General features: G+C 32.3%; 1 protein-coding gene across 9 annotated transcripts; it reads right to left on the reverse strand.

The window, feature by feature from the left end:
- Window positions 1-3995: 3995 nt before the first annotated feature.
- On the reverse strand, window positions 3996-10569 carry LOC132627036 (fluoride export protein 1). Of its 9 annotated transcripts, none has more exons than XM_060342089.1 (8): window positions 10364-10569; window positions 9052-9124; window positions 8160-8576; window positions 8002-8079; window positions 7021-7119; window positions 5458-5650; window positions 4869-5287; window positions 3996-4581 (listed from the first exon to the last, which is right to left on the reverse strand). In XM_060342089.1, the coding sequence occupies exons 3-8, from the start codon at window positions 8514-8516 to the stop codon at window positions 4363-4365; spliced, it is 1365 nt and encodes a 454-aa protein (XP_060198072.1). In that variant the 5' UTR covers window positions 8517-8576; window positions 9052-9124; window positions 10364-10569; the 3' UTR covers window positions 3996-4362. The 9 variants fall into 9 exon arrangements, with proteins under 9 accessions (XP_060198072.1, XP_060198076.1, XP_060198071.1 ...); XM_060342093.1 differs by lacking the exon at window positions 10364-10569 and adding an exon at window positions 9292-10342 and having other exon boundaries at window positions 8160-8540; XM_060342088.1 differs by lacking the exon at window positions 10364-10569 and adding an exon at window positions 9292-10341.
- Window positions 10570-13271: the final 2702 nt, after the last annotated feature.

The following is a 13271-nucleotide window of genomic DNA, read 5'->3' on the forward strand; positions in this document are numbered from 1 at the left end:
TTACGTTTCAATTATTTTCCACCCTAAAAAAATAATACCACTCTCACAATGTGAGGTGTATTACACGCGCGCCACGTCATTGCCACGTCAATGCCACATCATTGCCACGTCAATGCCACATCATTGCCACGTCGTTGCCACATCATTGCCACGTCAAAATTACCAACACTTCATTTTTTGGTTTTCTTTTATTATTTTTTCTCATTCTCTTTCTTCTTCTTTCTCCTCATCCTCACCTTACTTTTATCAACCACTACGCCGCTGCTACCGCCGCCACCGCCACCGCCGTCGGCTGCCGCCACCACTGCAAAAAAAAATCATCATTATTATCAGTCCAAATTGGACGAACTGCCCTTCAAAAAAAAAAATCATCACCATCATCTTTAACCCACACCCACCACCACCACCACCATCTCCCCACCAAATTTCATCAAATTCCTTCTCAAATTAGTCCCACTTACACTCAAATTCGTCCAAATTGACTGTTTTGATTGTTATTGTTGGCCATCATTAGTTTGGACGAAATGCCCTTAAAAGAAAAAAAAAAATCACCACCTCCATCTTTAACCCACATCCACAACCACCACCATCATCTCCCCCAACAAATTTCATCCAACTCCTTCTCAAATTAGTCCCACTTACACTTAAATTCGTACAAATTGGTTGTTTTGGTTGTTATTGTTGGTCAAGGTTAGTATTATTATTAGCAAACTCATTTCTTCCATAACTTTATTTTTGAAAGAAAATAAAAATCAAAATCAAGAAACCAAAAAATAGTGAAAATGAAAAGAAAAGAATTATGAGAATATAGAGAGAAAGAGGGATTTGTGAAGAAGAAAAAGCAGTAGCTGGGGGCGGGGCTGTGGCGGGGGGGGGGGGGGCTGTGGAGTGAAGAAGAAGAAGAAGAAGAAGAAGGAGAAGAAGCAACTGGGGGCGGGGCTGTGGCGGGAGGGGGGGAGGGGGGCTGTGGAGTGGGAAGAAGATGGTGGGTGGGGTTGTGGAGTGGGAGGGGGATTGTGAAGAAGATGGTTTTTATTTTTATTTTATTTTTTAATTGTATAGTGTTTATTTTATTTTTTAATTGTATAACCTTTATTTTATTTTATTAATTTATAATAATATATATATATATATATATATATATATATATATATATATATATATGAGCGGGTCCACTTTTTTTGTTTTTCACTCTCTTAATTTTTTTTTTTGCCACGTCAGCATTTGGGGTGGAAAATAATTGAAACGTAAGTTGTTAAGGGGGATAAATAAATAGAAGTTAAGTTTAGTTGCTAAAGTGAGTTTTCGTGCCAAGTTCAGGGGTTAAAACATACCTTTTCTCTTGATAATATAACTAATCAGTTTAATACTTTAATTCCTCTTGAGACATTTTCGATTTAGGTAAGTTTCTAAGTAAGTTTCTACGATTTTGGAAGAGTAGTTGCATGACTTTGACTTGTTTCTACGATTTTGGAAGAGTAGTTGCATGACTTTGACTTGTTCTTGGGTTGTTTTCTCTAGGAATTGCATGACTTATAAGTAGAAGCCTCCATTGACTACATACACTTGCACAAAGAGCAAAGTCATTCGGAGCATTAATTATTTATAAACGATATCTTCTAATAAATTTTTTTCAATTGATAATATAACTAATCTGTTTAATTTCTCTTGAGACATTGTCAATCTAGGCAAGTTTCCAAGTTTCTACAATTTTCATTTTGAAAAATTTCTTTCCACAAATGCAATTGTTACTGAAACTCATTATTCTATGATCGATATACACATTTTGAAGAAAACTAAATCCTTTTATCTGATTTAGTAGATTGATTAGAGTAATTTTCTACTTGTACTATTTGTCTAAACACATTTAATTCGGAAATAAGTCTAAATCATCAATATCATAGTAGCTACTTGGGGTGTACAAAGAAAGCCGACCAAACCGAGAAAAAAACCCAACTAGTGGTTTGATGTTGAAAAAAAAAAACCCACCATAATTGGTTTGGTTTGGTTTTAGCTAAAACAAAGCCAAACCGAACCAAATCAACCCGACATTACATGTATTCAATTTTTAAAACATTTTATACATAAAAAATATTTATTGTAATGTAATTTATAAATGTTTCTTAATTTTTTTATTTTTTTTTGTCTTTTATCATATTATTTCAAGCTTGAACTTAGAATTTTGACTGTCAGTAAGTTTTATATCTCATGGATGTTAATAACTCAAATAAAGTCCAAACCAAGATCAACTCAACACTAATGCTAACAAAAAGAAATTCAATTCTTAACATTAGGAATGACAATAATGTTGGATATTCATTCTTTGGTTTTGCATAATTGGCTTAGAGATTGAAAATACATAACTTAATTTTTTTTCTTTATCATATAATTAATACTTACTAGTCGTACCTATTTTAGCATGACTTAGTATTTTTAGATTATGATCATTTTCTTTATGACTTATTAATTAGCAATATTTATTTTAATACAATGTCATCACTCATCTCACATTTTGTGTTATTTCCTTAAGAAACACCTTAATTATATAGTTGTACCTCACTAGGACTAAAGAAATATTTGAAGCACAAGTTATATGTTTTGTATGAAAACTTTTCCGGAAAAAACCCGAAAACCCCGAGAAATTCCGAAGTTGAAAAAGCCGAATTTTATTGGTTTGATTTGGTTTATAAATTTAAAAATCCGACGCAATTAAATTGGTTCGGTATTTGAAAAATCCGAACCAACCCGATCCATGTATACCACTTGTACCTACTATTATGTTTTAATTGAGGACTTCCAATTTTAAGGTAATGTTTTTTCAATTTTGCATCACTTTCTGATCACAGTTTTTTTTTTTTTTTTTTTTTTTTTTATCACTAAATAGAAAATCAAAGATGTCTTCATATGCTTCAAATCATTCAAATCTCAATGATCAGCATCAAGACAAATCAATTTTTTTTTTCCTTTTTAATTAAAAAAATTATACCTTTTTAACTATTAGTGAAAAATCGAAAGAACCCTTAATTTTTCCATCATAATTATACTTGTCTCTTTCCAACAAATTCAAATTCTACAACAGTTGCTTATTACTAATTATAAGTACACTGTCATATTCTAGCTAAAAAGAAAAGATAAGCCGGTCTTCACTAATATGCAAAATGTCCAGCATTCCTTGTCTCTGAATAGTCAAACTATAATAACCACCCATCCATGTCTTGTGCTAACCTCAGAAGTTGAAAACATCTCAACAATTGTTTACTTCTTTAAAAGAACGGAAAAGGCTCAATTATGCCATCGAACTATCAGAAATGGCTCATTTATGCCACTCGTTGAAAGTTTGGCTCAAATATGCCACTGCCGTTACCTTTTTGGCTCATCCATGCCATTATTCACTAACGGTGGTTTTAAAATACCAGATATGCCACGTGGCAAAAATTTATTGGTCCACATCACTTAAATAAAAACCAGCCAAAATAAATCCTAATTAAACCAACGGAAAATGCTCAAATATGCCATCGAACTATCAGAAATGACTCATTTATGCCACTCGTTGAAAGTTTGGCTCAAATATGCCACTGCCGTTACCTTTTTGACACTCCGCTTGGATCTCCAGTGAATTGAATCCTTTTACCACCGGTTGGTGGCCTCATTCTTGTCTTCCTCATGGTCAGCAATGTATCAGCTTCCGATATGACTTTTGGCCTCAATGTCGGGTCTTCGTCATCGCCAATATCAGGTCCATATGCTATTGATAGTTTAGTACCAATTTGAGTTTCGAAGCCCGATTGTTGAGATTGTTGTGTACCAAATTCAAGTTCATAACAGTCGGGCTTCGAACTTGAATTTGGTACACAACAATCTCAACAATCGGGCTTCGAAACTCAAATTGGTACTAAACTATCAATAGCATATGGACCTGATATTGGCGATGACGAAGACCCGACATTGAGGCCAAAAAGTACCAAAAGACCCAAAAGCTAATTTGGAGAAAATAATAATAAAATGCTTATGCCAATATGAGATTAAATTTTACCTCCAATTACAACAGTTGTCTTTTTTCTTTTTGAGAAGGTAACATGTATGAAGTTACAACAGTTGTTAATACGATCTGGAACTTGCATCCTTAAACTGTCCACTTGATTAATTACCCGTATTCAGGGTAAGATTTTTCATTTCCCAATTTTGTAACACTCTCTTGTATTTGTTCTTGTTTCTTTGGAGCTGGGAAACAGCCAACTGTTGTATTTGCCATGAGATATATAAGGACCTCAACAGCCCAAATTATGAAGATCTGATCTGCTGAGAACAACTTACTATTTGAAAGCACCCCGACATCGACTTTGATTTTGTATTATTGATCCTCTAGCTGAAATTTTCAACCCAAACAGGCACGGAGTATATAAGTGTCCCCAAGACAAATGATATAAGTATCGTACACAAAGCGTACACATACGCCCTCCATGGATACTTGCTTCCTCTCATTGCATGAAATTCAGCAATGAAAGTTGAAACTGTACTTAGACAACCCAATAATCCTAGCTGAATACCAGAAGCAACAGTGTCACACGTCTGTGTGTTGACCTACACCACCAACATCAAAATACATACATACAGTTAAACGTTATATACGTTACAAGTGACATAAAGCCATCAGTGGCGGACCGCCGGACCTAGGATTTTTACCAAGTGGGTTCAATATATATGGAATATATAAATAACACTGTATATACATATATATTTTTTAAAAACAGATTAAATATACATGTATATACAATGTTATTTTTCAACAAAGTGGGTTCATATGAACCCACTTGAAACCACATAGGACCGCCCCTGAAAGCCGTTATGTTAAGAATATGCATACTTACTGCTTTCTTCAAGGTTGCAAGTGCTGCCATGATACAAGCTGCTGATACATTGGCAATCAAAGTTCCGAAAGGTACCCATTTGAGCAAGCCTGATTTTCCTAAACCACGTCCATTTAGTCGTGCTAAGAACCACCTAATCCACACGCCAAATGGACCAACTATGCAGCCCAGCCACAACTGCGCTTTTGTACTGCCACTGCTGAATTCATTTACCTCCAGTCCTATGCTCATCCCCCAGAGCGATGCTAGAATGACTAGTAGAACAAGTATTACTATTAAATGGCGCTTGCAGCTATCTGCTCTCCAATGGTAGTTGGTGCCCAAGTTGGATGAATTCATACTGGCTCTTTTGTAGAGCCAGTTGGCACCTTTGGCAGTCTCAATTCCAAATATGATCGAGTAGGCAACAAGAAATAAACCTACGAGAATTCGTAGATATCAATAATAAGTTCAAAAAAAGGAAACAATGGTTCCTCTAATAAGATTAACAAGAGTTAAAGAGGCAAAAATAACTATGATGAAGTTATAACTATACCAGTAATTAACTTGACACACCATCTGTACGTCTATGCACGAAAATAATATATACCTATAAGATAGCCAAGAACTACAAAAACCCACTGCCCTCCAACACTAAGCTCGAGCATTTTTTGGTTCCAACCACTGAAAGTAGTAAGGCTTCCTAGAAAACCAGTTGACAATCCAATTGCCAATTGACTTGAAATTCTGGAAATGTCCTCTTTAAAGACCACACCAAACCAACCCATCAAGAACGAACCGACCTTTAGCAGGCAAAAATAAATTGTATGAGGTCAAATAACAAAATACAATTAGCACAAAAGAGTTGCAAGAGAAACATGAAAAATGCTAAAACCACATGTTCTTGGTTGAGCATTGTATCAAGTCATGACCTTGCTGATCAAAAGGATATACAGAAGCATAAACAAACAAATGACTTCAAATACATATGAATATTCACATATAAAACTACAAGAACCAAGTATAGTACTAACCCTGATAATCCTATGAACCTTACCAATATATTCGGCAAGGTGTAAATAATCATCACGTGTGTATGATTTGATAAGCTTCATTCTATTCTAGAGCAGACTATGTTTAATAATATCATCTTAAAGTAAAAGTAACTGCATCAAAGATTTAACAAATTACTGAGATCCCTCCAGCTTGCGCTTATCAAATGAACTTTTTTTTTTGAACTCCTTCAACTAACATTTTTTTCATAGATTAAAGATAAGTCAGAACAACATGGGAAACAGGAAATTCAATTTGGCATTGCTTCACTGCAGAAACAAACAGTATATATTTGATCTCTTGCAACCTGGAGTAAATTTGATACTTTAAACTAAATCCCATCCATTGGCATAATCATATATTTGGCTTGCTGCATGAAGCAGATAAACAAGTACAGAGTAGAAACTTATTGAATCAAAACCCCTTTCAAGAAACCATAAATTTATATCAAAAATCAAATCTTTCACGGATCATTCTCCAAGAATGTGGTAAATTCTTCACACCCAAACCCCAAGAACGAGAAGGAAAAAAAAAAAAAGGTAATGGGGCAAACACTGGTGCTAGCAAAGGCAAGAAAGTAGAAGAAGAAATGAAGAAAGAAACATTAGAAGAAGGGAGCAATCGCAGATGGAATTGGAGATAAGGTTGTTGGAGGCTCTTGAAATCTACACCCCCCCCCCCCCCCCCCCCCCGCGCGGCAAACCGAGAGGCATACATCGTCATTTTGTCCTTCACTGCTTAACAGAATATCTGCGTAGAAGCTTCAATAGGCAATTTGCTCCTGATGATTTTTTGAAGCTACTTGATCGCTTCTACAACTTGGATATGGTGAAACCAGATGATGAGGATGCAGAAATCCTAAATCAGGAGGAAGAGTTTTGCCAGCCACAAAGTTATTTCTCGAAGGAGGAATCTTGAACGAGTTTGGAATCGATATGGATTTTGGACTTCACATATGGCAGTTTTTGTATAGTAGTATCAGGGCGGTTAATGTCTCTTTTTTGATGTCATAATCATTCTACATCTTCTCTTTAAATCTTTGATCTTCTTTAACATGCAGTCGATCTTACTGAGAAAAAAAAGTACAGAGAATAAAAGGAATAGGAAGAGGATGGTATACCATGTTAGAAGGCAGGTCGGGATACATATAACTATGATCATTTGTGGCACCAACTATTCCTGGTCCGAATAATTTTTGGAGACCGTACCTCAACAAAACCTGCAGAGTATTACATAATCAGATTCCTGTAAAGTTGCACTACAGTCTGGTGATGCTTTGCAATTTTCTAAAACAGTACAAAGCTGATTTTAGTATTCCAGAAAAAAAACGAAGATATAATCATACAGAGAGCAAACACAGACGAGGTCCATATGGACTTTTTAACAAGCCAATCACCCAAAAAAAGTGATGGTCCTACACGTCAGCAGATATAGCTATGGGTTCAAGATCCTCCCTATATTTCCTTGTGTTTACTTTTGAGTTCTTGCAAAAGCCAAACCAAGTATTGTGGAGCATAATCCTATCATTAAAACTGAAGCAAAAAGTTTCCACACATCAAATGCCTCAACCTTTAAGACCAGCAGACAATGCGTTAATCTTCATCAAATCAACAGTAACTTGTCCAAAATTCAGATTCGGGCATCTTCAGACAAGATATAGTCAGTATAGTCTCATGAGGAAGTAAAGGCATTTTCAACAAACAAAAACAACTGAAACTGCCCATCATACCTTCTCAAAAGCAATATGCACCATACCTCCATTTTGGAAAACCAAATTTTGTTTCAAGAAAATTCAATTCATGAAATAGCTTCAATTAAATAGACCAATAGAAGTATAGAACATGCCAGTTTAGAAGGAGCCTTCAGGACAACAGTTTACTTAAGAATCCAAATGCAGAAGAATAGGAAATTAACCAATTTGAAATAAAACCAATGAGAGACAATCAGATATAGACTTGAACCCCAAGAGAAAATGAAACAAAAAGCAAGATGGCAGGACATTGACAAACCAGCATACTTCCCCTACTATTTGGAAAGGCAAAAATCTAATATGCAAACTAAACGCTTTTTAGTGGATTCAAAATAAGACATTGTACGTTACCCCCAATATTCCTAGTACAGCTAGAAACAAGAGACATGAAGCATACTCCAAAATCCATGGCACCTCTATTTTTTCATCCTGCATGAAGATCACTGCTGGTCAGAAGAAGTAGATTGGAATACCTAGAATAAGCTTACAGGCAATTTAACCATACTCACATTCTTTTTATGCTCGGGAGTAACACCACTCATAGCATTGGGATCACGAGACCATAATGAATTGGCGTTAGACTCCAACATACTGTCCTCTGAAATGGGAACAACCACTCCATGTTCTGGTGCATTTTCACCAATTAATCTTAGCCTGAAACTCCCACTGTACCTACTGCTATGAAGCTCTCGATCCCCGATATCTCCTGCTTCGGATACAGATTCACTTTCATCGTCATCGTCATTCAGATGTTTAGGAAGAGAAAGTGATAAACTTAAAGAACGCCTCCTGAGAGAAGAACAGGCACTGCTTGTGCGAGATGATCCGACTTTTCTAAGCTCAGAATCCTTATTCTCACAATCCATGATCCTTCACTGGAACTTCATTCACTATTGAAGAAGCCAAAAACTTCTATATTCAGTCAACTGTCAAGGTAAGATGACATTCAGAATGATGCAATTGGCTGCATAAACAAATGACTAATAGCCAACTACTCCATATGTGGAAGCTTACAAATAGCATGAAACAAGTGATCCTACCTACTTAAAATATTTGTATGATATCACCTATGAAATAAAGTAGTATATGGCTAGCCATCACAAATATAACCACTCAAATATCAGGACAAAAAAAAACTTAATCATCAAGACAGTTAGAAACTAGAGTAGACAAAAGTTGCTACATATAATTAAAAAAACAAGGAGCAACCAAAAATTGATCCAGATCACTTTCTGAATGTTGTCCCAACACATGTATCAATAAATCAGACGAGACCAAAGTTGACAAGGGAACTGAACATAAGAAAGAATAAAATAGTATCAGAAGATCAAGACCTAATAGAACGTGCAAGCTGGACCAGATACCACGGTTATCAAAAATAAAAATAAAAAAGATCAAGACCTTATAGATAAATCTTCAATACAATTGCTTTGTTTGATTTAAGTTCCTAGGTTGAAGAACTGCATATCAACAACTTCAAAGAGCAACTCAGTCAAACCAGAAAAACTTGTGCAGTAACAATTTAATATAGAGGACAAGTTTACTCCTCCACGAAAGAAAATGCACTATCTAATAAAGTAATACATAAGCATGTGCAATAATTCAACCAAATGTCATCAACATGAATCTGATTCTACCTACCTCTTTCTAAGGACGGCTATGATAGAACTTGATTGTGAACAACTTTCAGTTAAGTTGGCACTTCTCTTAGTTGTTTCAAGATTAAAAATGCTTAGTTAATAAAGCTAGATGAAAAAATATTTACAACTTCGCTATTTGACATAAATCATAAATTATTACTTTGAAAGGGAAAAAGAATCTAGGAAGAAGTCATTTGGAGCCCTGCAATGATTTTTTAAATTAATTTTTAAACAACTTAGGCATGCACCCATTTGTTTAAGTGCAATAAAAACACTGTTCATGTAGTACAAATTAAGTGGACCCAATGGCCAAATTGCATGGTTGATGACTTTTTAACAAAAAGGCAAAAAGTGAAGGGAGATCTTGTCAGAATTCTACAGCCAATTACATCCCCACATAACCAAATTAAAAGATTTTTTTAGTACTATTTGAACTATGTTCTCCACTAACACAACAACCTACGAATAGCGAAAACACTAAAGCTAATCAGACCACTCACTAGCAAAGCTGAGTTCATATCTATTTCACCAAAGAGACATTAAAACTTATTCAATTTTTTTATCAGCGTCTGATCATAAACATTTGAGATCCAACTTGAAGTTGTATTTCAAGTTTGCAAAATACTAACTTATAACATGTTTTTCATTTCACTTTTAAAGTTATATTTAAGTACATTTAATAATAAACATTATTTCAAATATTTTTTACAAAAAGTAGTACAACCACAACTCCATTTAACTCCAACTTCGTAAATTCCAAATGAAGTGAAATCTATAGCCAAAGGCCTACTTAGATTCACTATTCAGAGAGACCACTTTTAATCTTACTACTTCAGAGATTAAAGAAAAGCAAAATAAAACACAAAAAGAGAAGACTTTCTTTCCATAATCCAACCTGTTTTTCCTAAAAGAATAATTTTTTACAACGATTTTTAACATTTTGAAGTAACAAAAAAAAAAAATAGGAAATAAGAGCTTATTTACATTTTTAATAGTTTTCTGGATATATCTAAATAAGAAAGATTAAAGAATATGTATAGCAACCAGATAGAGAGAGAGAAAGAAGAAAGTACCATGAGTAAGTAGAGACCTTTTGCGATTTATTAATAATCTGAATAGCGAGCCAAAATATTAGTAAGAAAAATGGTTTTATAAGTAAAACATCCAAACCCAAAAACGCCTATATCCTTTTGGTCTGGTTGTTAGAAGAAAGAAACACGGGTTTTGGCCCTTTTTTGGAAATGGGGACGGATGAGAGGAGATATGGTGCTCTTTGTGGTAGTTGGCAATAAGGGTATTCATGAATTTCTGTTAGCCTCTTATTTTTCATTCTTAATTTTGATAAGAAAGTGATTGTAGAAAATAGACAGTTTTCCTCTCCCTCACGGAAGTTGACCAACACACAGTGCAAAAAGTCATTTTCCCTTTGTTTTTCTCTTTCTTTTTTCTTCATTCAAAAGAATATGACCCTCAAGTATAATTTGAATAGATGAAATGAATCTACAAAGGTTGTTTCTTTTGTTAAAAAGGTCATATCATTAGAAAAATAGTAGATTATAAATTAATTTTCTATGAAAAAGGTTATGTAATAAAAAGAATATTTTTATATCTCTCATGTGACCTGTTGCAATTAAGTAGAAAAATAGAAATCCCTACTAATATTTCTTATACTTTACTATATTTATTTGACTTTCGGAAAGAAATTATGAGTACTCCCTCCGTTTTAATTTATGTGATATAATTTGATTAGGTACAGACTTCAAGAAAGAAATAAAGAATTTTGAAACTTATAGTATAAAACAAGTTATGAATATTTTATATGGCTGTAAATTATTTCATTAAAGGTCAAACGACAAATTTTAGGTTATATTTTTTTTAAGTATAGAAATGTAATATTCTTTTTAAGATAAAAAAAAAAATCACGTTAATCGAGATAGAGAAAATATATATATATATATAATTAAAAGAACATTTTTTTTTCAGTCAATTAAAAGAACATATATAATGAATGGTTGTCTAAGTTTTGATAGCTGTTGTTAGCCTGGTACCCACGCTTTTCAGTTATTCACCGCAAAAATCCAAGGTAAGGCGAATCTGCACGTCATCTAACTTTGCGGTACCCAAAAAAGTCGTAATCATATAAAAGGAACTAGTGTCATTTAGTGTGTGGTAAGTCAGGGCCAAATCGACGTTAAAATTTAATATGTAGATATTTTTCTGCTCTTGCGTATTCAAAAGATTTCTAAAATATTAAAGTATAAAAATGTGTCTGAAAGTTAAAAGAAAATATTTTTTATATATATAAAATATTTTTAAAAAAAATTAAACAATTGAAAGCTCTTCTAATTTCTATTTTACTGTAATTTTTTAAGATTAAAGTCTCTAATAATTCAAATCAAGCTTTTTATATGTTAAATTAATATCTTTTGTTTCTTCAAATTGAACCATATTGGCTAACTTATCTTTTACTCCAAGATATTATAGTATCCACTAAATATCAAAATTATTGGATGCGAAAATACTGTTTTATGATGATATCAATAAAGTTAACTTATAAATAAATAAATATAAATAATTAAATATCTTGATATTGGAAGATACTTTTATACACGTTCCTTTCAAATTAAACCACACAAAAAATATTGAAAAGTCAATGAAATTAAATTGTTTTTACTTTAAGCTTAGCTTCTTTTTACTTTCAAAAGATGCATGTTAAAAAATAAACTTTTCCTTTTTTCTTAATTTAATGAACTATTTTATGAAATTTACATTGTAATATAACTTTTTTATGTCGAACTTAAATATTTTGTCCTAAATATATATATATATATATATATATATATATATATATATATATATATATATATATATATATATATATATATTGATTATTCGATATTTTGCAAAATACATTTATATTAAGAACATTTAAAAAATATATACTTTTTAGAATCGTCTAGTGTTATTATTGTTTGGAGATCAAATTGTATTTTTAACTACAATATTGTTTTCAAACATTTCTATAATATATATAAAACTAACTTTTTATAGTTTCTCTTTTAATAAGTAATTTATTAGATTAATTTTATGTTAAAAGTTTGCACATGTAAAATTTGATTAATTAACTACCGTACTTTTGTATTCATTTTTTGATTGAGACGGATGGACTATAATTTGCATTTTGATACATTTTTAAATTATTTAACGATGATATAAGTTATTTGCATTTATTCTTTAAATTTAAAACTAATCCTACTTTAAGTGAAATCTTTGTTCATTACTTATGTTTGTCGGCAAGTACAACACAAAATTACATGAGAAAATAAAATAAAATAAAACTTACATTTAATCAGACGAATAAAAATATAAAATAGCAAATGATAAATGGTAAATAACATCAATAAATAATTCTTAAATAATATTATAAGAATAGCATTTTAATTCAATAATTATGCCTATATTAAGATAGAATTTGAATGACATGAGAATTCTTTACATGTCTATAATAAATTTTAAGGAAAAATATTGTTTAAAAAAATTAATTATATTTGCACATTAAAAAAAATCCCTTAAATTTCTTGAAATTTACAACTATGTGTGAAGATTTACAAAGTCATAAAAACTTTAATTAGAGATAAAAAGAGATTAAAAAATCATGTGAGGACTACAAAAAATGGAGATTCTCCCTTATATATAGTACTAATATTTTCATTGGAAAAAAATAAATAACTAAAATAAGTTAATATTAAAAATTTGATCAAACAGATTATTAATTCTAATAACTCATGTAGAGTTATGGTAAAACCGTAACCTTAATTGACAAATAGGGAGCAAAACTGTTTTCCCACCCTAAAAACGTTCTTAATAATTAGTTTCGAAAATAACAATTTATGTTGCAAAATCAAGCTCAAAGTAACAATATAAAATATTAGAACAAGAGAAACAATATAGAATAAAATAATGTAAAGATGATTTTTTTCT

This window comes from Lycium barbarum, chromosome 2, assembly GCF_019175385.1.
Source record: "Lycium barbarum isolate Lr01 chromosome 2, ASM1917538v2, whole genome shotgun sequence".
In the NCBI taxonomy this organism is placed as follows: Eukaryota; Viridiplantae; Streptophyta; class Magnoliopsida; order Solanales; family Solanaceae; genus Lycium; species Lycium barbarum.

Coding starts and splice junctions, on each gene's coding strand:
- LOC132627036 (XM_060342091.1), bottom strand. CDS start 8,516: ATGGATTGTGAGAATAAGGATTCTGAGCTTAGAAAAGTCGGATCATCT. Junction 7,120..8,001: donor CTGTACTAGGAATATTGGGG/GTAACGTACAAT, acceptor AATACTCTGCAG/GTTTTGTTGAGGTACGGTCT. Junction 5,288..5,457: donor AGTTCTTGGCTATCTTATAG/GTATATATTATT, acceptor GAATTCTCGTAG/GTTTATTTCTTGTTGCCTAC.